The sequence below is a fragment of the Canis lupus genome, chromosome 36 (assembly GCF_048164855.1).
Source record: "Canis lupus baileyi chromosome 36, mCanLup2.hap1, whole genome shotgun sequence".
NCBI lineage: Eukaryota > Metazoa > Chordata > Mammalia > Carnivora > Canidae > Canis > Canis lupus.
The window spans coordinates 1,332,791-1,359,230 of record NC_132873.1 but is presented as its reverse complement, the minus strand read 5'-3'; the positions used below and the strand labels follow the sequence as shown (position 1 = coordinate 1,359,230).

At 46.9% G+C, this 26,440-nt stretch overlaps 1 protein-coding gene across 4 annotated transcripts in view; it reads right to left on the bottom strand.

Annotated features, from left to right (window-relative positions):
• Positions 1-1,351: 1,351 nt before the first annotated feature.
• Positions 1,352-26,440, bottom strand: part of WDFY1 (WD repeat and FYVE domain containing 1) — a 117,405-nt gene continuing 92,316 nt past the window's right edge. For 2 of the 4 annotated variants that reach the window (XM_072812919.1, XM_072812922.1), the window contains 4 exons: positions 17,999-18,177; positions 15,828-15,936; positions 8,194-8,331; positions 1,352-3,421 (listed from right to left, as the gene is read on the bottom strand). In XM_072812919.1, coding sequence (XP_072669020.1) covers positions 3,386-3,421; positions 8,194-8,331; positions 15,828-15,936; positions 17,999-18,177 — 462 coding nt within the window. In that variant the 3' untranslated portion in view covers positions 1,352-3,385. Of the gene's footprint in view, positions 3,422-7,897; positions 8,048-8,193; positions 8,332-11,359; positions 11,456-15,827; positions 15,937-17,998; positions 18,178-26,440 lie in introns of those variants that run through there. The other 2 variants (XR_012024926.1, XM_072812920.1) reach the window with 2 other exon arrangements.

Sequence of the window (26,440 nt, the reverse complement as noted above, 5' to 3'; positions counted from 1 at the left end):
CTGGGTGGCTCAGGGGTTGAGCATTAGCTTTTGGCCCAGGTTGTGACCCCGGGGTCCTGGGATCAAGTCCCGCATTGGGCTCCTGCAGGGAGCCTGCTTCTCCCTCTGCCCGTGACTCTGCCTCTCTCTCTCTCTCTCTCTCTCTCTCTCTCTGTGTGTGTGTGTCTCTCATGAATAATAAATAAAAATAAAATCTTTTAAAAATAAATAACAACTAGTACTACCAACAGGTGGAGCTGGTGTGCCTGGGTGGCTTAGTCGGTTAAGTGCCTGATTCTTGATCTCAGCACAGGTTTTGATCTCAGGGTCGTGAGTACAGGTCCCACACTGGGCTCCACGCTGGGTGTGGAGCCTACTTTAAAAAAAAGTGTGAAGCTAATAGAGCCCTATTTGTTTCAGTCCTTCCTGTTTTTAGTTCTATGTGACAAAACAGATTATCACGGTTGAATACCAAAGTACATTGTCTACAGGCAGAGTTTTTTCAAGTTTGTCAAGAGCTGAAATAAGAATTGAAGAAAATTTTAATGGTCCTCCCTTTGTTAATTACTAAAAAATGGTCGGTGGCTTATTTTACTTACATCCCCGAGCATCTGATGGGACTTAACCCAAAACTGCAGGGACCATGTGGAAAGAATACATTAACATTTACCAACGACGTTCATTGATTAAACCTTAGAAAAGCAAACACAGTTCCTCAGTGATGTTTCAAACAATATGAATCCTAGAGAGGAATCATTAGGTCTAGAAGAACAGCAGCTGGTGAAAAGCTTTATCATTATTTTAGGAGACTTGATTTGAGCAAAAAAAAAAAAAGATTTGAACAAAGTAAAAATTCACTTATTTGGCCACAATAAATGCCAATTTTACATTTGCTCATTAAAGAAAGAAATTACTAGATTTAAAGAATGACTGTATCACTAACTACAGGCAAGGAGATCAGACTATCAAAATGTGGGTGGATGATGAGAAAGAAGTCAATAGGAGCAAAGCAGCAAATATTCCTCTTTCATTTGCTGTCACCTGCTTGTGAAGTTGCTCGAAGCATCAGGAAAATAAAGAGATCACATTAGGGGCGCCTGGGTGGCTCAGCGGTTGAGCATCTGCCTTCATCTCAGGTTGTGATCCCGGCGTCCTGGGATCAAGTTCCGCATCTGGCTCTCTACAGGGGACCTGCTTCTCCCTCTGCCTGTGTCTCTGCCTCTGTGTGTCCCTCATAAATAAATAAAATCTTTAAAAAAAAAAGAGAGAGATCACATTAAAGGGACTCCACCAGGAATTATGAGTAGCAATTTCAAGCATATAATTGGATTAAAAAACAATTATATTCATAAAAACACACTCAAGTTCCTCATTAAAAAATTTAAAAACATTTTATTTGTAAGTTTTATACAAAGTTAGTATTTATTATCTTTTGCTTGGTAGTTTTATTACAATTATATAATATAAAGAAAATATAATGATTATTTTCCCCGAGACTCACATAAAAAGTCCTCCAAATCTCTCAAATTTACAGTGTGCTACATCATTATGTTCATTTTCTATGTGAGGCACTGACACAGAGCCTGAAAAGCCCTACATACAGCTCAGCAGGGTCCGAGGTGGAATTATCCAATCTGAAAGAATCATGAATAAATACCTTCACCTCAAAACGGTGGAAAACTTCAAAAGAACCAGAGAAACTGTGTTGATTTACATAAAGTCCATCTCTACAAAACTTTTTTAAAATAAAGAATTCCGCTATATTGACAAGAAAAAGCAAAACCACAAATCCGAAGACATAAAATAAACCTAAGTGATCAAAATGACAGTTAAACTTTAATCCGAGGCCATCATTGCCATCACATGATTAATTTGAGTAAATATTAGATATTAAAAGCCCAATAATTCTGTTATATACTAATCTGAGTTATTTCTTTTTAGCAATGGCTCTTCGAGGAATTGGTCCATGTTTTCTTCTGTTCTTGTGGTCTTGTCTTATTTTCCCCTAAATCTGGCAAGATGAATCAAAGAGGACGTTTTTCCCTCCAAGAAGACATTTTTCCTTCATGGCCTCTAAAGATCTACCATATAGGATCATTTAGAGAAAGAATACAACAGTGAGCCCACTCTTCTCATAGGAAAAGCATGAGGGGCCCCTAACCCCTAACTCAACAGAAATCATATCAGGCCTCAAAACTGGTAATGAAAAGGCACAGGTAGGACGTTGGAAGTGGAAACCCAAGACCGAGTATTAGGAGCTATTTCCCTATAATGCGTGATCACATTTACTACTGGTGTAGACAGAACGTTCATTCCAGGAAGCACGAATACAACATATTCACGATAATAATGGTCAGCAGCAAATAATTTGGGGGCATGAAGAAATTAGAAAGAAGGAAGAGCATCTACCACATAGGCTGTAATACTATTCAATTCTCTAAGTCTAATAAACAATAAGCCTTCAAATATAGGAGATGCACATTAAAACACAGTTGAAGCAAAATCTTTCAAGTAACGAGTTCTTGGAACCTTAAAAATTATTAAAATTGAAGTAAAAATAAGAATTGCTGCTATTGGTATTAGTCTTCATTATACTGTTTTCATAGTAAGGGAAGTCATAGACACTGTATCTCCAGAAGGCGCAAATCCTTAATAAATACATAGAGTTTATAGGAAACATGGCCTTATTGGAATGCCCTTTACATTCAATTAAAAAGTAAAAAATCAAAAAAATTAAAACCTCAACTAGATAGCAGCTTCCAAGATAGCAAAACCATTTAAGTCCCTTGCTATCTTTGGTTATTTTCCTTAATTCCAACCTTGAAAAAAAAAAAAAAAAAAAGAATTCAGGACACTAAAATCAGATACATTGTATCTAGACTGGAATTACGTTTTACTAAGTATATGAAAAATGCCCAGCATTAGGTATGAACTCTGAACTATTAGCATGACTTGGAATTATGACACAGTTTAAAAAGCTGAACATTTAGAAAAGAATTATTGGTGGGACATATATTTTACATTCAAAATCATGGGTTACTATGATACAGTTTTCGGCTGTCAGTAGAGGATCAAATGCAACAACAACAAAAAAACATACTGCAACGCGTTTATTTAAATTAGCTTAGACATAGCACGTGGAGTTCAAACATCACGAACAAATATTCCATCAGTGGAGTCACTGCAGCAGTTATTTTAACACCCAGAGCTACACCAAGTAGGGGTGTGCAGTACAACACAGACATGTAATAGTGCTAAACATGTTAAACAACTTGCTGCTAGTTAACAAAAAATCCCTTTTGAGTTATTTTTGGCATCATGCCTGAGACTGCGAAGAGCCGTCACGGGCGCTACTAGGGTTCAGGCTCGCAGCGTCTGGCACGGGGCGTCTTCAACCGTCGCGCAGCTAAAACGTAGGCTTGTTCATATATTCTTCCATTGTCTGAAAGAGAGCAGGAAATTAGAACAATTTCCCCTTAAACCACAGCCTCTGGCAGAACGGGAAACCTTTTGCGTTCTCTTACTTATTTTCTGCCGCACAGAAGTTTCCGAAACACATCTGGACATACGTATCTTTGCATTCGGGCGGAGAACGGCGATGCAAAGCTTGAGGATGATTTGCAAACGTGACCATATGGCCGGAACTAAATAACTTTCAACAGGCTTGATCATAAAAGAATGTCTGATAAGACAAATGCTAGAGCCACAGCTGCCAGTGTATGACCATTGACCTCAGATAAATGTGCCCACTAAAATGATCTGTAACCGCCTCCAGGCACAGGTATTAGAGCAATCTCCATGTATTCGTGTAACATACGCCTCATACGGATTCTGTGCAAGACAAGACCTCTTCGTGCGCTTATTGGCAAGCTACAGAGGGTAAACAGACCACGACTCTCCAGAATCTCCTCCATGTAGTTTGAGGCTTTCCTCCAAGTATGCAAACTGTCTCCATCCCCACAGTTAGCTCGTTTGCTAGCACGCCACGGGACCGTCATCTTTTCCCAGCACTTTAAAAAAAAAATGCTTGGACAGATTCCCAATTACAGGTAAGTCAAAATATACAGCGATGCTGCAAGCGCTTTACCGTGCAAGACAAGCGGGTCTTCTCTTGCACTCTTTCCTGTTGTGAACTTAGGTATTTGTATTACGCCGGGCTCCAGGATTGAATCAGTAAGAGGGTTCAGGGGGCAGCCTCGGGCAACGGCCCTGCCTCTCCTGTGCCAGCCGCGGAATCGGCGATGCACAGCCCGTTCTCAGGCTTGGGGCACGGGGCGCGGGGCGCGGGATTCGCTCACCTCGGCCAGGGGAGGCATTGACGGGCAGGGCCCAAACAGCAAGGCCATGGCTAAGCAACATTGTTCACAGGATAATAAAGTTAAAAATCAAAACAAAAACAAAAACGAAATAAAGTTAAAAATCAGGTGTTCAACTGTTTCTCACCAGCTCTGTTTAGAATTCCAGGGCTCCTCTGCTGCAATACCAGTGCCCAGTCACCCACACTTCCTCCTAAAGCTCTTACACCTGCTGGATGGGCACCGGCCAAGAGAAGCCCACATCCTGCGGCCTTTCCCCTGCCTCCTCTTAACGGACGCCGCCAGTGTCTTCATCGTCAGCGGGGGTATCACGCTGGCCCGGGGCCCGATATTCATTGCGTGTTATATCCACTTTGCACGGAGATATCCTACCTTTGCAAACCTGACATACGAGCCTGCAGCCTTGGAAGGGTCTCGGCCCAGCAAAAGGCTCTGGAATTGTCACTCTACTGGCTTCCCAGCTCACTGGCCCCTAGTCACCGGCATGCCTCACGGCCCTGGCTCAGTCTAAGCGCCGCCCTGACTGCTCCCCCTGAACCGTGCTCCTCCTCAAAGCACAGAAACCAACAGCACCCAAGATTAATATTTTCTTGAGCTCGCACTTCAAAGGTTGGAACAGAGTTTTAAGATTGACACGACCCTAAGAGCCCTGCCCCGGCCTTTCACAAAAGGACCCAAATCTATCCCTGGGACCCTTCCGTTACCCGTCTCGCACCACCAAATTTCTCGTGGCTTCAGCGTGGGCTGTACAACAACTTTGTGCTGCAGCTCGGCGTTGCTCGGCTGTTAACAGGGGTTGTGTTTTACAGGGTGACGATGTTGGGGTGCCCCCAGGCGCTTCTCACCCATCCACACAGACACAGGCAAGGTAGCCTATGGTTCCCTGCTAACGAGGTAGCATTTTGACCCACGCTTCTCATTCTGCGCTGGAGCCTCTTCTGTCGCCCCTGGCAGTGCAGCCAGGAATTGCAACCCCCACAGGTAACCAGCACCATCTTCCCATTCGGTTTCTAGTCCCTTCTTCTTCATTTTTTTTAAAGATTTTATTTATTTATTCATGAGAGACAGAGACACAGGCAGAGGGAGAAGCAGGTTCCCTGCGGGGAGCCCCATGCGGGACTCGATCCCAGGACCCCAGGGTCACGACCTGAGCCGAAGACAGATGCTTAACCGCTGAGCCCCCAGGGTGAGCTCAGTTCATATTCCCTTCTCCTCTGTCCACAGGTTGTTGCTCCCAAAGTAAGGCCCCTCCTAAGGTCACCCCCCAACCAATTAAACTGTTCTCTTCTTAATCCACATCACTCATGTCAAGCCCTGGGATGCTCAGGATACCTGTCGAGCATTTGGGAGATTTAAGACTATGTATGTATCTCCTTACTAAGTATGTGAGGACAGGCCAGCCTTCTTTATTCTAAGAAACCTTTATTAGGTAAGAGTCGGGAAAGTTCCAGGGGCTAAAAGCAAACCGAATATTACAAAGGCCTCCTTCAATCTTTTGTAGCTACAGATAGTTGCGTGGGTCCAAGGACGGGGGAGAAAAGAAAGCAGTCATTCTTTTTGTCTTACATAATTATATTACTGGTGCCTGTTCACGCTAAACCCTGGTTCATCGACTCAGTGACCGAGCTGAGGCCCCAGCGCCCAGGAGAGTGCTGATGACGCGGTGTCCATCCGGCAGGTGCTACGGCTTCCCCGTGGCCCTCACGACATGGCCCACTCACGCTGGGGCCTCGGCGCTCACGAGGGCCCCCGAGGCCTGCCCCTCGCGACCTGGCACTCACGCACCAGGCGCCTCAACCAGCAGTGAGTGTTTCACCGTCAGAGGGGCTCTCCCTTGGAATCCGCGCTCCCCAGAGTTCAGAGCACCGGCACCAGCTGCGGCACAGGCTCTTTACGAGTCCCCATTTCTTTCAGAGGAGGAATTCAAAATGACCCAGGTGTGCTTGGCCCCAGTTCAAAAAGCTTTCATTACTGTAACTGCCAAAGACCCTGGTTAAAAAAAAAAAAAAAAAAAAAAAAAAAGTCCCTTTCTTCCGTAAAGCTGAGATTCCACAGCCAAGGGCCCCGAAGATAGAATTATAAGTATTCTAAGAAAGGTTCTTCTGTGGAATTTCCAGACCACTGAGTTCTCAAGGACCCCGTTCAATTCCCTTCCTGCGCATTTGGAGAGAGCCACGCAAACACCAGAGTTTGAAAGCATTTATCGAGGCGAGAACACCTCTGCAAAGAAACTCCCCGGCTCCTGAGAGGCCTGCGCCTGCCGCAGAGGGCTTCCTTGGGTCCGTCCGTTCACCTGCAGGTCCCCTGCGCGGGCAGCAGCAAGCCATTGGTCGGCTAGGAAGAATGGCTTTAATGCCAATTTTTAAAAGAGAGTTTATCATCCTCTGGGATCTCCTGACCCGAGACTATAAAATAGGCAGGTAGGGCGGCCCGGGTGGCTCAGCGGGTTAGCGCCGCCTTCGGCCCAGGGCCTGATCCTGGAGACCCAGATCGAGTCCCACGTCGGGCTCCCTGCATGGAGCCTGCTTCTCCCTCTGCCTGTGTCTCTGCCTCTCTCTCTCTCTCTGTCTCTCATGAATAAATAAATAAAATCTTTAAAAATAAAATAGGCAGGTGGAAAAACCCCAGGATGCTGTGTGAAGAAGCACCCAGTGATGGTGGAGCTGGGGTACAGCTCAGCTTGCGCTGGAGCAGGTGGGGTCGCTCATCAGGGAGGCGGAGGGTCAGAGAGGACGTGCCCCTTCTGGTGTCCTTGGAGGAGTGACGGGGCGTCGCAGGGAAGCTCCCTTACTGGGCATGAGGCAAATCTGCACTGTGCCCAAAAGACCTGCTGCAATTTATATAAATATCACAGAGGCAGGAGCACGACCCCTAGGATGCTTCAGGGCCCATTTATGCCTCGGCAAGCAAGCCACAGTCTTCCCAATTTACTTCTGCAAATAGGAGCACACATGCAGCCTCACCGGGAGGTGCAAGAAATTTTAATTAAAATGATAAATGCCATCTTCAGTAATAAAGTTCTAATATCCCCCGCAAATGAAATAATGATGTCCTCCTCTTCTCCATTCCCAGGGGAGCACAGATATTTTAATGAAAATCTTTTCATACCTTTCATGAAATTCTGGAAAAACATAGCACTGAGCTTTTGGTACCTTTCTGACAGTGAGGGGACCTCACTAAAGAAACTCAACCAAACAGAAGGAGCGAAGACTCTGGAGCCCAAGGTTCTGCCATCAAATCTCCATTCCACACTTGCTGGCTGTGTGACATCAGGCGGACTGTTTGACCTCTCTGTGTCTCAGTTTACTCATCTTCAAAATGAGGGTAAAAATGCTACCCACCTCTTAGAGCTACTGTGATAATTAAATGAGTTGGGATCCCTGGGTGGCGCAGCGGTTTAGCGCCTGCCTTTGGCCCAGGGCGCGATCCTGGAGACCCGGGATCGAATCCCACGTCGGGCTCCCGGTGCATGGAGCCTGCTTCTCCCTCTGCCTATGTCTCTGCCTCTCTCTCTCTCTCTCTGTGACTATCATAAATAAATAAAAATTTAAAAAAAAAATAAATAAATGAGTTAAAACAGGTAAGTCACAGGGCAACCGGGTGGCTCAGTGGTTGGCATCTCCCTTCGGCTCAGGTTGTGACCTTGGGGTCCTGGGATCAACTCCCACATCGGACTCCCCGCAGGGACTCTGCTTCTCCCTCTGCCTGTGTCTCTGCCTCTCTTGCTGTGTCTCTCATGAATAAATAAAAATCTTTAAAAAAAAACATTTTAAATACAGTTAAGTCACTTAGAAACTGCATGCTGCCCAGAGAACGCGCTCAGTAAGTGTCAACCGATATATAACCATCACCACCACCATCATCGTCTCTCTCCAAGGCACAAGCACTGTGTACTGACCTCCTGTAACGTATCAGAATCTTCAATGGCTTTCACAGCAGACTTTTTGGACGTTTCCTGAATTTCTCCACCCATTATGAACTCGTCAAGAATAAAGTAAGCCTTTTCAAAATTGAAGATAATATCCAGCTCACAGACCTGGTAGGACAGAAACAAAACATTTCGATAAACTTGCAGGGTTATCGGGGCAAACGTACGTCAGCGTCTCAAGCTTTTTCAACACTTACACCCACGTGGGACCCCGAAGGCAAGGCTGTCAGATGGTGCTGTGAGGCCAGAGACACAGAAGCAGGGACTCCCAGGCCTTCAGCGAAAGTAAAACCACATTCCATTAGGCAGACAATTTCCTTAAATAATATTCTTTTTATTCACAACAAGAAATTTGAGAGTTGGGACAGGCATCAGGCAGCTTGGCTCATGTTTCCTTCGGCACAAATGGAAGCCAAGTCCCCGCTACGACGCCTCCTTCCTCCTGCTGTCCTGTCTGTAAATCTTGGCTCGGAGCGTTAGGACCCTCTGAAGCTTCCTCCTCAAAGGCGAATTAGCTCAACTGTGCTAATTTTTCTCAAAATTATGTCAGTCACAATCCAGTGGTTCTCAACCTTCAAGAGCATATGTGAATCACCCAGAAGGCTCCTTTAGGGACTCGCTGCTGGGCCCCAGCCCTGTAATTTTGTGACTCAGTGGGTCTGGGGAAGGCTGGAGAGTCTAAACTTCTAACTGGTTCCCTGGTGATGCTAATGATGCAGGCCTGGGGACCACCCAGGGAGAACCACTGTCCCAGTTTGAAGCAGAGGCTGAGATGGGGTGCCTGGGTGACTCAGTGGTGCCTTCGGCTCAGGGTGTGACCCCAGGGTCCTGGGATCGAGTCCTGCATCGGGCTTCCTGCAGGGAGCCTGCTTCTGTTTCTGCCTCTCTCTCTGTATTTCTCATAAATAAATAAATAAATAAATAAATAAATAAATAAATAAATAAATAAAATCCTAAATTAAAAAAAAGCAGAGTCTGATAGATTTTGCTGTTTAAGTGAAGCAAGTGGCAAGAGCAGCCCCATAATCCAAATAGGCCTTGTTTCCAATTCCCTACCAAAGGCCACTCACTCAGGCAGTCTGCTGGTGTTTTCCTCCTCACTTACCCCTCAACTCCCAACACTTCCCTTTCCTGTTCCACACCCGCTTGAAGGTTTCCACCGTCAACTGGAAGCTTTTAGCCCTCCCCAACCTTGACCTCTAAGCAGCACTGGATACCCTTCCCCAATCTTTTTCTTGAAAATTCTCTCTCCCTCTTGCTCCCCAACGTTGGCAATACCATCCAACACCAGCTCTTGTCCTGCATCTCTGGTGAATCCTCCTCAGGTTTGTCAGATGATCTCTCTCTCCGTACTTTGCATTTGGCTAAGATGTATTTATGGAGTGCTTGGGGCATCAGTCAGCAAACCAACATCACTGCTGCATGTTGCTTACATTCCAAAGACCCAGCTTCTTCTTAAGCACTGGTGTTGCTCATGAGAGCCTCTCCTCTTTGCAACGCATGTGTTATAGACAATCCCATGGATGCTCTAGAGCGTGTCTAGCACTCAGGTGTCTTAGCAGACCTAGATATCTAGCCCTGATCTCCTGCTAGAGCGAGTCCAATACTTTCACCTGCTCATTAGACATCTCTGCCTGGAGATTCCTCGGGCCAACCAAGTCACCATGTGCCAAAGTGAAGTGAAGCATATTCTTTTCCCAGTAAAAGATGTTTTGCTTAGTAGCTGCAACGTCTGTCTATCCGTGGTTCAATCAAATTCATCCCCCGGGTCCACTGATTTCCCCTCCCCCTCATCCCTTTCCATCTTTCGGCGTCATCCCTCTCTGCTTGATCACCGATTCCTATTGATTCTATGGTGTAAATGAATCCCAGCCTTTCCCGTCTTCCCCCTATTGCACCACCATTGCTCAGGCCTGCACCCTCTCTCCTTAAGGCCATGGCATTGACCCTCTGGGTGGTGTCCGTCCCCACTCAAGCCCAACAACCACTAACACTCTGATGAAGTGACGATCTTGTGACTGCCCCGTGTGAGGTCTTATGTTCAGGGCAGAGCAGTAATTCTTCAGCCTGGCACAGAGAAGTCTCACCACCCAGCCTGGACGGGCTCTCTGGCTTCCTTGTGTCAGCGCTCAGCCTACACCACCACACTCCACTAACTCACCATGTTACCTCTTTACCCTTTGCACATCCCAGCAATTCCTGGGATGGCCTCCCAATGTCCTTTCCTTTATTCTGCTGGCAAAATTAAGCTCATTTTTCAAGGCCAAATTCAAAAGTCAGGGGCACGCTGTTTCCACCAAAACCTCCTTTCCCCCATTTCAGATTTCCCACCACTTGCTCTGTGGTCTCTCTTGCATCTTGTGAGCCCGAGTATATGCTGACTTACCATGCTCTCCCCCAGGACTGCAAGCTCAGGCACAGACCTTATCTTAGTCATCTTGCTATGCCTGGTATCTAGCACACAAGAGGACGCGATATACGTCCGCAGGATAAATGAGTCATCACCACTTAGGCCTTGTTTCTATCATGTTGGGCACTAATGGCTTCCCAGATCCGCAATTCTCTGATGCTACCGAGTGCTACCACTTTACATAAAACGGATGTCAACATTTTAGCAAACTGCTCCATATCGTTAGGAGTTAGGTCAGAATCCACAAGGTAAACGGTTAGGTAAATACCACTATCGTAAAGGGCCAGCTCAGAAAAACTCATCTAACTCATCTGCAAAGGTCACAGTCTCCTCATTCGTTAGAAAGCACCATCTGGTGGGTAAATCAACAACCAGCAGGTGTATATGTCCACAGCTACCTTCACCCTCCCTCAACAGTCTGCCTGCCTCAGTCTGCCGTGACAACATGGAAATTCCATGTAGAAGTTGGAAAGAATGACACAGATTTCCATAGACAGTCGTGGAAACTACTCCAAGATACATTTGTAAGGAGAGGGGGAAAAAAAGAAAGTTGCAGAATAATATGCATAATGCAATCCCATGTAAAAATAAAACCATGTATGTCTACAAGGATATGTAAAAAAATGCATTCTTTTGCAATTTTTAAACAGTACAGATAAACAAAAAGAAACACAATACATCAGACATCCATGCGTATTAGAGAAGGAACAAGAAGCAAGCAGTTACCAGAGGTCAGAAGAGGCGAGAGGTCGGGAGCTAGAGTAGCAAGAGCTGAGGAATCTCAGAGGCAGGCGGAGACCAGGAGTCGAGACAGACAGGAGCCTCGTGGGGAGAGACCAACAATCAGAATCCTGCAAGGTGAACCTGGCAGGCCCTAAATCCAGTTCTCTAGGACCATCTCAACCCCCCCTCAGAGCAGCGACCAGTCAGGCTGGCTGACAGCCGTGGGGCCTTCGTTCACTGCATCCAGTTTCAAGGGATGGGAATCAAGTAACATGGGATGTGCACACAACACACACACACACACACACACACGCACAGGCAACCTGGATATACATTTACTATCTCCGGATCATGAGGAAATGGACCTTCTATTGGAATTACAGAGAGTATTATGAATGAGCCACCATTTCACATACAGCAACTCCAAGATGCTGCTTTTATGGTTCTGCTTTGAGCCTAACCTCAAGGGGTATCTGCAAGTAAGAATGGGAATCACCTCCCAGAATTCCTTAGACCAAATGCAGACCAGTTACTCAAATACTTGTGGCTCCGCCTCTAGGGTACCGGCCCAGTACAGCAAGAACGTATCCCCCGTGCTCAAATGACTGCGTTTCATCTAATTATGCAAAAACAAATAGTGTCCGTGTTTATAAACACATGAGCCTATAGATTTTTTTTCCTGCTTCTGTGTATCTATACCCTGGATCTCTCAGCCTGCGCTTCACTATAATTCAGTTTGCAGGTCTTCTCTTATAGCAGAACACGTGATGTAGAAATGGTTTCTGGTATTTGAATAACTAAATACTTTCAGATGGAGTCTAAGAACCTTCTCTTACTAAATTCTCTTCTAAAGTAAATACAGGGGTGCCCCAGTGGCTCAGTGGTTGAGCGTCTGCCTTCAGCTCAGTTCATGACCTCAGGGTCCTGGGATCGAGTCCCACATCGGGCTCCCCACAGGGAGCCTGCTTTGCCCTCTGCTTGTATCTCTGCCTCTCTCTCTGGGTCTCTCATGAATAAATAAATAAATCTTTAAAAAAAACAAATATAAAATATTTAAATTACATACAGTTAAAGTATCAGAACATACATAAAATAATTACAGTTTATGGTACAATGACATAGCAATTGGCAGTTTGTAATGTATTATTAATTACACAGTCTCTTTGATCCTCACAACAGCCCCATGAGATTATCAAAGTAAATATTTCTATTAGCCTGTTTGAGTGTTATTTTTCTTATCTGTAAATTAGAGATCTATTCCGAGCCAAAGCATGGGTCTAGTTAGTGAGTGAGTCAACACCAGACCCAGTAGGACTCAGAAGCCTCCTCCTCCTCCAAGAAAACTTCCTAAATCAAGATCAAATGTCTCTGGGATAGGAACACCAATACCCTCTGAGCACATCTGTAAAAACTCATACTATAGTCTATGTTGGGAAAATATGGCAGCCGACTAAATTCTCAGACAGACCTTTATCTACTGGGAGACTCTGTTGCACCTCCCCTTAGCCTCTGTAAATTGGGGTTAATGCTGTTGACTGAAGATTGAAAGATTAACTAGCTAATCCTTGTAAATCTCCCTGGAATTAAAAAAATTCTCAAAAAATGCATAAATTAGAAGACAGAGATTTTGATTTCTCTCTCGTAGAAAGGTAATATTTTCCAGTGTTATAAGAGAAGCTCAGTACAGAGTTTTCTCTTCAATAATATTAAGGACAGAGTTCCAGGAAACCTTCAGTATTAACACAAGGGAAAAAGAAAGCCAAAGAGAAATATATTATTCTGAGATGATGTCAATGAGCATGAATACTGGTAGCTTTGCTCATCACAGTTAATTAATAAGAACTGAACACCTACTGGGCAGATAGCCTTGAATTGCTCTTAGCTGTTCTTAGCTTAATAAAAGATTCATTGAATTTTTTAGCAAATTAAATTTTGGTCCATGGCAAAGACAGAGCTTCTAGAAGTATGCCAAAATAGGATGAAAAATTAATGTTGGAGAAATAGGAATTCATTCTGATTCTCCTTATATCTTAACTAGGTTTGGCATTGGTGAAGGTGATTTAGATTCTCTTAAGAAAGCAACATGTTCTGAAATAGCTAAAATCTGTCCAGATAAGATTGAGATCAAAATTTAACCCCAATTCACATTACCACAGTCGGGTAAATCTAGAAAAACACAAGAGGCCAAACCAGAGTGCAGAAATTATGGGCAGAAGCAGGTCCTAGGAAAGCCTGGGCCTCAGGAAAATCAATCCTTCAGGACTTTCTAAAAGGCCACATCTGCAGTGGGTTTCAAAATGTCAGGCTTCATTTGAATAATGGAAAGCATAAAATTGAGTAATCTCAAGTTCAAAAACATGCTATTACACATCTGCACACCTCTCTTTAAAAACTAAAAATAAACACGGAGAATCAAGAGAAAGAGAAAGAAACATGGTCCAGCTGTCTCACTCTCTACACTGACCAATGACCTAAAATCTCCAAAGCAACGTGTAAGGTCATCTTCTAACATCACTGACGAAGGAAAATGGAGGGGAAGAAATAGGATGAAAGGAGGGAGGGAGAGAAAAATCCCTTCAAAAACCTTTCAAGTACTCACCCTGTGAAAACTGTTCCAAGAAATCTGATAACACCTCGGCCAATACTGCAAATGCTACTTACTCCATGGAACAGAGCACAGAAAGTCTTGTGGAAGCGAACTCTCCCAACAACACTTAATAGAAATAAATCTTCCGTGAGCCAGGGAACAGAAAAGAGAGCATCACTGAGAGAAATTACATCCCAAACCCAATGATTTATTTCTGAAGACTGTGGCCTGGATGACATGTTTCTGGAATGTTTGTTAAAATCTGGCCCAGAGTTGCTCACAAGTGTTGAAAAATCAAACAGCTAAGTCCCAGGTCATTATCTCGAGAGACTTGGGGTCTGATGGTCATACAAAGCCGGCACAAGTTAAGGGTAATACCGGGCTGTTCCACGCGGCTGGAGTGCTGAGCATGTCGGGGATAAAAAGAGAGGGCATGGCAACAAGGTTGGAGACGTGGCCTGGGACTGATGTCTAGAAAGCTTAGAGGTTTGGCTTTTATTCATCTTAGATGATGGAAAGTGACTGGGGACATCTGTCACCTGGGTCCCTGCACACCAGGAGGACGGTAACTAACCACCCAGGAAAGGGTAGCAGAGATGAGCTCAGAGGCAGAAAGAGCCAGAGGTGAGGTTTCAAAGGGAAACCACGTAAACCTGTACTAGTGGGAATGGAGGGGAAGGGGTGGATTTTAGTCCATCTGAATAGATAAAGGCAGCCTTTAGTGAAGGGTGGAGAAAAAAGAAAGAAAGAACCACTGAAGGATCCTGGGACATAATAAACTCAATCGTAAGACAGAACAGGTTTGCAGAAGAGGATTTTAGTTCTTGACATGTCAAGACTGAGATGGCCGGGAGAAGCCTGGAGAAGCCCGTCCTCTGCAGAGGAAGAGACAGCTATCTGATCATGGATTCCAGAAGCGGAAGGCAGGTAGACACCCAAGGAGAGTAGGAGGGGTGGGGGGAGGAAGGGAGTTCGGGACAGAAACCAAGAAGAGGCCTTTAGAAACAGGCTGAGAATCAGCAGAACTCAGCGATGTGGCAAAAAAATAATAAAGAGGATCAGTGACAAGCAAGGACCAGTGATGCAGAGAGGTGAGGTGGGTAAAGACTGGTGTTGACCATGAGGAAGGGGCCACTGGGAACTATGATTTCCTTGGAGGCTGAGCTGTAAGCTGCCACAGTGCGTGGGTTCTAAGGATGGCGGCACCTCATACAGGATATTACTTGGCACTAAATGCATGGAGATTAAATACCAATAGGAAAGAAAGGGATTTTGGTATTCTTGTTTATTTGTTTGGCATTTTTTAAATGTATAAATAATATTAAATAACCTTAGTAAAGAATCCAGAGGGAGGATTAAAAAATAAAAACAGAAAAGAGATGATACACAATGAAGAATGAGGAGGAATCCTTCACAATTGGGGCATCTGGGGGGCTCAGGCAGGTAATAAGGTCATGATCCCTGGGTCCTGGGGTGGAGGCCCGCATCGGCTCCCTGCTCAGTGGATGGCCTGCTTCTCCCTCTGCCTCACCCTTCCCTTGCTGGTGTTCTCTGACTCTATCTCTCTGTCAAATTAATAAATAACATCTTAAAAAAAAAAAAAAAACAGGAATCCTTCACAATTAAATTCTTGATCATTGAATGAGGCCTCTAGTGTGGTTGTGGTCTGAAGATGGAGGGGACACGGCCTGCCTCTTGAAAGCTTTGGATCCTTTGTTTACAAAGAATTATGGGAAGTGGGAGAAGGTCTCATATTCTGATCCCTGCACAAATGTTTATTTTAGACACGACAGAGAGAGGGAGGGAGAAAGGTTGTGATAAAGACAGAACTGACGTAAGAGCTGAAACAAGGACTGATTCTAAATACACCCGAAAGACACTTACATTTCCAAAGTATTTGTCGAGCAACTCCACGTAACGATGCACAATCTCTAGTGTCAGGAGCTCGTTGTCCTGATTTTCTACTGCACAGCAAAAATACAAACTAGCATACCTTGAAAAGAAAAATTGAAGGAAGAAAAGTAAAATATGAGGATACATCAACTAACCTGAAGTGGGTGTTTCCCACAGCGCGTATGCAGAGTTACCTCTTCCCCAGGGACTCTCCCCACCAGCATCCGAGAATGAAATCATCATTTGTCACCTCCACAGCCTCCCAATGTTAAGTCGAATGCATAAAAATATGGTGGCCATTGGGTTATTTCTGTTAATTACCTGAAATATTGTCCTCCGAGACCGCACGGTGAGACAGGGCCCGGGCCCGCAGCAATTGGAGGGTCTGCTCACGCCCCTCTCCTGCTTGCGACCGTCCTTTCTCCACTTCACCCCCCACCACGGCTCTCGCTTCACACTGTGCTGCCCCCACGCATCTGTGTCCCACGCTCGGCCCCAGCGGCCCATCCTCCTGCGGCCTCTGCTGCCCAGGATACTCTACCCCATGGCTCGGGCCGCTCCACGCCTCCCGTCCCGGCTCGGAGCTGGGAGGCCACGTCTTCTGGGAAACCTCCAACGCCCCTAACCGCACTGGGCGCCCGGCTCTGCTCGCCTGCGCTTCTCCCTCCGAGCAGGCCGGGCTCCCGGGCAGATGCTGACGCTGCCTTGCTCACGTCCTCCCACGGCGCACCCCGGAGCTGCGGTAGCTGCCGGGGACAGCGCGGGCCCAGTCTTTACACAACGCTTCACACCGCAGAGGAGCTCCAAGTCTGAAAATCCCAGCAGGTGGAGAGCAGCAGGGACAAGCTCCTTGCAGACAAGTGCTTCCTGGGCCTTCGCCTCCCGTCCCCGGGGCGCCTGGTCCTAAGGGGCCCTTGCCGACGTCTCCCCAGACGCTAGTACTGAGAGCTTTGGGCCCAGCAGAAGCAGCTCTGCCCAGGCACTTCCTGGCCATTTGCTCTGTTAAATACCGCCTGCCAGGCTGCCTCCGCTTCTCCCGCTCAGGTCTTACAAACGGCCTCGGCAGGAGCCTTCCTAGTGCGCGTCCTCACGTGGGAGCCGCAGCAGGATGCGGAGTGCAGGGCCAGCTCGGCAGGTTCGGGTCCTGCCTTAGACATCAGTTACCTGGGGCTTTTTGGGGGGGACTGCCCTATGTCTCCGGGCCTCGGTTTCCTTACCCATAAACTGAGGATGCTTGCCAGTCCCATCTTGCGACGGCAAGCCGCTGTAATCATGAGAGATTATATAGGCTTTAAATCCAGAAGGAAGGGTGCCTGGGTGGCTCCATAGTAAAGCATCTGCCTTTGGCTCCAATCATGATCTCGGGGGTCCTGCTCAGCAGGGAGTCGGCTTCCCCTCTCCCTCTGCCCCCCACCTCCCACTCACGTGCTCTTTCTCAAATAAATGAAATCTTTAAAAAAATAAAAATTAAAAAAGCCAGAAGAATATGGATTTGAATCCTGGCTCTCCCAACTGCCATTTAGCTACTGCCCACTTAGAAACTCTCTGTGGCTTCGGTTGCCACCTCTACAAATATGAGTAATAATAGTAATGATAAGAGCTGCCCATGTCTCCAGCATTTTATCCTGCATTTTTTTAAAAAGATTATTTATTTATTTGACAGAGAGCACAGGCAGGGGGAGTGGCAGGCTGGGCCCCCGCTCAGACCCAGGCCTGAATCTCAGGACTGTGGGATGATGACCAGAGCTGAAGGCAGAAGCTCAACTACTTACTGGACTGAGCCCCGCAGGTGCCTGCGTTCTCCCCACAGCAGGTGTCACTACCGCATAAGGTCTTGTTTGCCTAACCAGCGAGCACGCTGCCCAAGAGCTGCACTGTGGTGTCTCACTTGCTACATCATCCACAGTCATTAGAAGGGCCTAGAAGCAATGCCTTGGATGCACTTATACGTAATCCACACATAGAATCCATCCTGGCACGTGGAAAGCCTTTCGGCGAATGAGAGCTCTTTTCTGTTAGCCTATTGGGACAAGTATTTGGGGTCCAGACTCCAAAGACTTCAGTAAGAGACAGAATTGGGTGTTGTGTTGTAGCTGAAAACATTCAGATTAAACAGCCCAAAGCAATGATGAGAAAGACCGTTCTCATAAAGTTACTCACACCTTTTATAAACGAGTTTGAGCTCCTTCCAGTCAACAAAACTGCTTGTCCTCTGACCACGAGAGAGGATAATCTGAACAATCTCCCGGGTGATCTTTTTCCTTTCTTTGTCAGGGAGCGTCGTGTACCATTTCTGCAGCCGTAATTTCCCCTGTCGACTGAAAAGCAATATGAAATGTATCTAGAACAAATAAAGGACAGAGAAAAACAGAACTTGATCAGCTAAATCATTCTGCACAGACACTGGAAATTAGATGGCAGGGTTTACAAATGATGGTAACTCTGAACAAATGAAAAAATTCTCACCAGCGTGAAATGATCTCATCCAAAAATTCCATTTAACTCATCTGAGAACCAAGAAACATGTGCATCGAAAACACAGCTTATTGATATTAGGGGGGAGAGATAAGAGTTCAAAAAACAGGATTCCTTTTTTTGGAGTCATGAGGCAGAAAAATCATATAGAAGAAATACGTAACTCCTTTGAGAACACGATAAAATGTTCCTTCACGAGGCAAAAATAAAGGGTTAAAAACAGTGGAAGAGTTTACTTTAAAAACTACAGCCAAGTCCCCTGTCACAACTATGGCAACATGATGACAAGAGAGGAAGAGAAGAGAGAAGGAGAGGAGGACACGGTGTGGGCGACGGTGGGAAAGCAACACAGGACCGATTCTCAGTCCTTCGGATCGAAAATCGTCCACCCCGAAGGCGCACCACAGGGATGTGATACGGGTCCGCGGCGGGGTGGCTGCTGCCGTCGAGCCCACCGACGTGTCACCGCCTCACACGGTGGCCGCGGCGCAGGCCCACAGCTCCTCACGTCTGCTCCCAGCAGGTCTCCAGGACTCACCCCAGGGTCACGGCCTGCACTCAGCGTCGCCAACGGCAGCCTCCAGACACGCACAGCTGCGCCTCGTGCTCCTCACCCAACCTCTCCCTATCTTCCCCCTTGTCCCCCCGCTCCCCGCTCCCCGTGATCTCCGTCCTCCCCGACGGGCCTCCGTGACTTTGACATTTCAGACCCCACATGTCAGTCAGATGGCGCAGGATTGGGCTTTCTAGGCCGGCTTGTTCCAGTGAACACGAACCCGGGTTCACCCAGGATATCACGGACGACAGGATTTCTTCCTTTCTTATAACTGAACGTATTCCATTGCACACACACACACGCACACACACACGCATGCACGTGTATTCCACACTTTCTTCATCGGCTCATCTGTCGGTGGCCATGCGTCTCGGCGGCTGTGAATGAGGCTGCCACGACTCGGGACAGCAGGTATCTCTGCAAGACACTGATTTCATCTCCTTTGAAGACGTCCCCAGAGCGGGACTGCGGCCGTAAAGGAGCCCTCTCTGTCATCGTTGGAGAAAGCGCCGTAACGGCTGCACAGTCCGCACCCCCACCAGCAGGGCTCCGTTTCTCCACGCTTCCACCAACGCTATTGTCTCTTTGGTAACAGTCATTCTCACCAAGGCGAGCTGATCTCCTACGGTTTGGATTTGCAGCTCTCTGATGATTAACAATGTTGAGCATCTTTTCGCGGGCCCGCTGGCTATCTACATGTCTTCTTTGAAGAAATATCTGTTCAGGTCCTTTCTCCACTTTTTTTTAAGATTTTATTTATTTATTCATGAGAGACACAGAGAGAGAGAGAGAGGCAGAGACACAGGCAGAGGGAGAAGGAGAAGCAGGCTCCATGCAGGGAGCCCGACGTGGGACTCGATCCCGGGACTCCAGGATCACACCCTGGGCTGAAGGCGGCGCTAAACAGCTGAGACGCTGGAGCTGCCCCTTTCTCCACTTTTTAATCAGGTTATTTATTTTCTTGCTATTGACTTGTCTGAGTTACTTGTAATTTTGGATATTAACCTCTTAACAGATATATGGTTTACAAAGATCTTCTTCCATTCCCAGGTGGTCTCTTCCTTCTGTTGATTGTTTCCTTCCCTGCGAAAAAGCTGTTTAGTTTGCTGTAACTTCATTTATTTTTGCTTTTGTTGCCCTTGCTTTTGGGGTAATAACCAAAATATCCCTGCCCAGACCAATGTTATGAACCTATTTCCTTACACTTTTTTCCTTTCTGCAAATTCTTAGATTTGCAGTTTCAGTTACATTTAAGTCTTAATCTGTTTTGAGTTGATTTTTTTTTAATATGGACAAAGGAAGGGAAGTAGGTAAGGAAAGTAAGAGAAGGGTCCAATTTCAGTCTTTTGCAAGTGGATAACCAGTTTTCCCAATGCCATTTATTGAAAGAATGTCCTTTCTCTGTTGTGTGTTCTTGGCGTCTTTGTTGAAGATCAAACTAATTCTTTTTTTTTTTTTTTTTTAAGATCAAACTAATTCTTAAATGTCTTTACTCCACTTTGTGGGTAACTTGGCTGAGAGCTTTAAAATAGATTATCTCACATAACAATTGTCTTTGTCATCACAATAGATTTGTAATGATTTAGATGGTGTATTCATTATATTTGGAAGCAACCCAATTTCATTTCCAATTAAGTTTCAAAATGTGTATTTTAAATAAATGTTTATATTTCAATGCATTTTAAAAGCATTAAGCAAATGGAAGACACCATAACATGCAGAAATTTACTTTGGTACTTTACAGGTAAGTAGATAGGTTTTTCAGAAATTATTAAATGTTAATCTCTATTTGATGGAAGAATAAGTTTTCTCAAGGTACCATGTGAGAAGTTTAGAATCATAATGTATTTCATAGGGTTTTTCCTTGGTTTCGTTTTTTTAAAAAATAAAGTTCATTGTAGAGGTTAAGTGTGTTATGGAAAGAAGAACAATATATACTGAAAGCCAAAATAATTACAGTTTTATATTTCATATTATTTATTTTGTAAATAAAATATTCACCTCCTTTTATTGAAGAGGTTTGGCTTTGAACATCAGGGCATAAGTCATAAAAACTCACTAGGTGGTGATACCTGAGGACCAAAAGAAACCAGGTCTCTTTCCTCAGAGGTCCCCCTACACCAACCTATAGAATCTGAGGTCTTCTTAATAAGGTTATATTCTGTCTTAGAAAGAAAACATCTCTTAGAACAAGGATTCGAAGACCAAGGCATCGCAAGTGAGGAGAAAGCAAGTGTAAAAGCCCTGCTCATCTAGCAGCTTCAAGAAATATCACCCTGAGTCTGGAATTTAAATATCTGCTGAGAACATAGCATTTTCTTAAATATCAATTTCACTATCAGCATAGGTATAAATAATTCAGTAATGGAACACAGTGACTATTTTCTAAGAATTAGGTTGAGAACAATATTCTTACTTCCAAGAAGGCATCATCCTAAAAGTGACATTCTAAAAGTACAAAGTTCAACAGTGAACCATAAAACCTGGGGCAGCTGGGTAGCTCAGTGGTTGAGCATCTGCCTTTGGCTCAGGGCGTGATCCCGGGGTCCTGGGATCGAGTCCCACATCGGGGTCCCTGCAGGGAGCCTGCTTCTCCCTCTGCCTGTGTCTCTGCCTCTCTCTGTGTCTCTCATGAATAAATAAATAAAATCTAAAAAAAAAAAAAAAAAAAAAAGAACCATAAAATCTCAGGGTCTTGAGAGCAAGGCTCAGCTTTGGATCATCACCAATGGATAAGTCTATTCTATCCAATGTCCAGCAAATGGCCAGACTTTCACTAGAGAAATGAAATCCACACATTTTCTTCATGTTCACTTTGCATTTCCTGTCAGAAAATGTCTTTCTTCCCATCTAACCTAACCTCTTCTGTTATAGTTTAAACCAGTTTTTCCTGATTTTATCCACTGTGTCTATTAAAAGATAGTAAGTCACTGCCCCAAGAGTAATAACCAACTCCACACGTATTTGAAGACAGCCTTTCAGTCTAAATAACCCTGGTTTCATGCTATCTTCTTCTTGGTTCTATTTCCAGATCTCAAAAATCATCCTTGCTTTGATTCCTCAGAATGCTAAATGTTACTAAATGCTACTTTTAATTGAGGGCACTCAGATCGATGCCCAAAGTTCCAGTGAGAGACTGGAACTTGGGCTGAGTTTAATTGTGGATGCTTTGGAGTTCTGCATCGTAAGGGTCTCTCAAGCTCAGGTGCCTCCCTTCTTGATCTTAAACATGGATCAAGAATGTAGGACAATGAACAAAGAGCAACTCTATGTAGCAGTGAGTTCAGAAAGGATCATCAGGAACATAATACACACGTCTGTAAAGGCCAACATAAAATACAGAAATACAATCTAAATTCAAAAGAAACAACAAATTGCTTCAAATTTAGCCCATGATTGCCTTGCCTAAGACAGTGTTGAGAGATTCAGCCCTCCTGAGTTCTGCTCGGAGACAAACCTCGTTCGTGTGGTGTCTGGTGTCTGTCACGCCTCCAGAGTCAACGGTGTGGCTTGAGAGAACCAGCAGACCAAACTGCAGTGATGCACAAGAGTTCCTCACCTCTGGCGATTAATTTTACCCAATTTATCAGTTTAGTCAGTCAAGGCAGATTTGAATAATAGGTTTCAAGAGGCTAATCAAACACCTTTATTGATTAGCCTTAGCTTGAGAGTAGGAAAAAGGCCATTGGAAGAGTTTTTTCAATATTTACAAAGAGCCAACTGACATTCAAGTTGATGTCATAAACAATCCTCATATGACTTCAGAAAACAACACCCAGACCTCCTTCCATAATATTGCTGAGACGAGAGGAGTAATGGAGAGGCTGACCGGTAATACTCTTCTAGAAAATGCCAGAAATAACCATAAAATCCAATGAAGTGTGTTGAACAAGGCTGACTTCTTACATTTCGCCCAAATGCTTTGGCCTCAGGTGGACACTTAGCTTCGCCAAGACCTCCCATTCCTATCCCAGAAGCCCTTCCAAGGGGTCTGGTTCTGTACCAGATAATCCTTTAAATCCCAACATGTCAGGTTTGGAATCCAAGGAATCCATTTGGAATTCCCTGTCCTCAGAGCTTCCGCTAGTATAACCCTTGACCTCACTGGGTACGGCACGAATTTCTCATTTTGACCCAGAATGCAAACTGCTCGGGGCATTTTTGTGATTCTATTTCTGAAGCGTGTCCAGGGAGGTACCGGTAGGCCTTTGCAGGAAGCACAGAGCAGACCAATACCAATCTACTTAGTCCGACGCTTTGAACCAGCATTAGCATCTTCCTTCTCATTGAAGATAAAAGGTGAAAGCAACTAGCAGCACCTTTGGTTCATGATGTTTGCCAATCTCCCTGCTGCTGACCTGAACTCATGTATTAGACCCACAACTCCCTTCCAAGAAGAGAGGAATCCAGGAATCTTTCCCTATCCCCAACACTGTCACCTCATGAACACCACCTATTCCAGCCTGGCTTGTTTCAGGATCTGAGCGGCCAATACAAACGCACAGAATATGTTCCTTCCCTCCGATTCCATCAACCTGACAGGCCCAGCCTCTGGTGCCCTGGATCCCACGACACATCAGTTAAACAGCACTAATGCTAGAGTCCTCCCCCCCTTAGCCCCTCTTCCAACTTCTGCAGCCTCTCTACCAACTCCCAACCCGGATCAGCGCGTCCACCCTCATCTCCGCGGCTACACTGAGGCACCACGTACTGCTGAGAAAAATCACAGAGGACTTTGCAGATTGGAACTACTTTCGATGGATGATGGTCCAGCTCGGCGAAATCTCCAGTGTTACCTGGAAACTCTCCATCTACCTCTTCACGTCAAGGGTTGCTAAGCAACTCCCCCTTCTATTCCCTGCAGAGGTTATTGCAAGTCACCACCAAGCCCCTCCTATTCCATTCTGACTCCCTGCTCTGGGAAGATAAAAGTCAAGAGGATAAAAATCATGCTGCAGGATTTCCTTTACTCCTCCCACCACCCGCACACCGTGTGGCACAAATCCAGTCACCCCCACCTCCACCCTCGCCAACGTATTTTCTCCCTGTGTCAGAGAACACACATCTTTCTCTGCCCTGGCTTTCCACCTCACCTATGTCTTCAGGAATGTGGATCCAGCATCCTGACACCCACCCTCCCTTTGAGACTCCGTACATATAGACACTGAATAATGCTAAGTTGCTCTCGTGTTTAAAAAACAACAGTCCCGGGATCCCTGGGTGGCGCAGCGGTTTGGCGCCTGCCTTTGGCCCAGGGTGTGATCCTGGAAACCCAGGATCGAATCCCACGTCGGGCTCCCAGTGCATGGAGCCTGCTTCTCCCTCTGCCTATGTCTTTGCCTCTTTGCCTCTCTCTCTCTCTCTCTCTCTCTCTCTCTGTGTGTGACTATCATAAATAAAAAAAAAAAAAAAACAACAACAACAGTCCCGGGGCACCCCGGGGGCTCTGCCTTGGGCTCAGGGTGTGATCCTGGGGTCCCAGGATCGAGTCCCGCATTGGGGTCCCTGCATGGAGCCTGCTTCTCCCTCTGCCTGTGTCTCTGCTTCTCTCTCTGTGTGTCTCAGGAATAAATAAATAACATCTTAAAAAACAAAAACAAAAACTAAGAAACAGTTCTCTCTAGAATCTCAACCTTGACTTACACTGTCGAGTCCAGAAAGTGCCCATACATTCTGCCCCAATAAGCCTACTGCTTGCATCTATATTAAGGATGGCCTTAAAATGCAGATATTTAAGCATTAATGCTCACTGTAGAGTTCTTTATAGTAATACAAAAAAATAAAACTGCAAGCTACCTAAATTGCCAATAAGAGGAATTTTAAAATGCTATTTGTTAAATGATTTCAGTAAGTGAGAATGCCTACAATATAACGTCACATTAAAAAGAAACGGAATATAACATAGGACACGGAGTACGACAGCAACACTTTGAAACCGTACTTACGAAGACATTATATAAAGGAAAGACATGAACTTGTTCATACTGTTCATCCTGGAAGAGGGAATTATAAATGTTATCTTCTTCTCTGCACTCGCCTGGAATTTCCCAAGTTCACATACACGGTTTTAGAATTAGAAGGAAAAAGGGCTTATTGAAAAGGACGTTCCCAAGTTCAGCAGAAATCAGGGGACGTTCAACCTGAAGGCCAAACACCAAGCAAATGCCAAAGCGCTTTCAACACATAAAACTACACCCGCAGGAGCCGCGGGCTACTCCCTGGCCTCAGGGCGGGGGCTTTCTAGAACATTCTGGTTTTTCCGGAGATGACCTCTGAAAAGCCTGGGGTTTTACTGAGCACCCCACGAGGACAGGGAAGGGTTTTCCTCCAGCTGCAAGAGACCTCGGGCCGCGGGCCCAGAGAGCTCGGCAGGACCCACAGACTGGGACCGGCGGCTGCTGCGCGGACCTGGGGCGCGGCTGCACAGGCCGCGGGGGGCTCGGCCTCCTTGGGGCCCCGCCTGCGCCCCTGCACCGCCCTCCCTCGGGCCGCCCCTGGGCAGCGCAGGGCTCTCTGGAAGGTGCCGGACAAGCGCGACTCCCTTCCCCCCCAGGGTTCCCCTCCTCGGGCCCTAGGGCGCTCCCTCCGCACCCCCAGTGTGCGCAGACCCTCCGGGCTCCTGGGGGGCGGCTCCCCCCAACACCCCCAGTGTGCACAGACCCTCCGGGGTCCTGGGGGGCGGCTCCTCCCAACACCCCCAGTGTGCACAGACCCTCCGGGGTCCTGGGGGGGCAGCTCCTCTCAACACCCCCAGTGTGCGCAGACCCTCCCGGCTCCTGGGGGCGCCCCCCCCAACACCCTCAGTGTGCGCAGACCCTCCCGGCTCCTGGGGGGCGGCTCCCCCCAACACCCCCAGTGTGCACAGACCCTCCGGGCTCCTGGGGGCGCCCCCCCAACACCCCCAGGGTGCGCAGACCCTCCCGGCTCCTGGTGGTGCCCCCACAACACCCTCAGTGTGCGCAGACCCTCCGGGCTCCTGGGGGGGCGGCTCCTCCCAACACCCCCAGTGTGCGCAGACCCTCCCGGCTCCTGGGGGGCGGCTCCTCCAACACCCCCAGTGTGTGCAGACCCTCCCGGCTCCTGGGGGGCGGCTCCCCCCAACACCCCCAGTGTGCACAGACCCTCCGGGCTCCTGGGGGGCGGCTCCCCCCAACACCCCCAGGGTGCGCAGACCCTCCCGGCTCCTGGTGGTGCCCCCACAACACCCTCAGTGTGCGCAGACCCTCCGGGCTCCTGGGGGGGCGGCTCCTCCCAACACCCCCAGTGTGCGCAGACCCTCCCGGCTCCTGGGGGGCGGCTCCTCCCAACACCCCCAGTGTGTGCAGACCCTCCCGGCTCCTGGGGGGCGGCTCCTCCCAACACCCCCAGTGTGCGCAGACCCTCCGGGCTCCTGGGGGGCGGCTCCCCCCAACACCCCCAGGGTGCGCAGACCCTCCCGGCTCCTGGGGGGCGGCTCCCCCCAACACCCCCAGGGTGCGCAGACCCTCCCGGCTCCTGGTGGTGCCCCCACAACACCCTCAGTGTGCGCAGACCCTCCGGGCTCCTGGGGGGGCGGCTCCTCCCAACACCCCCA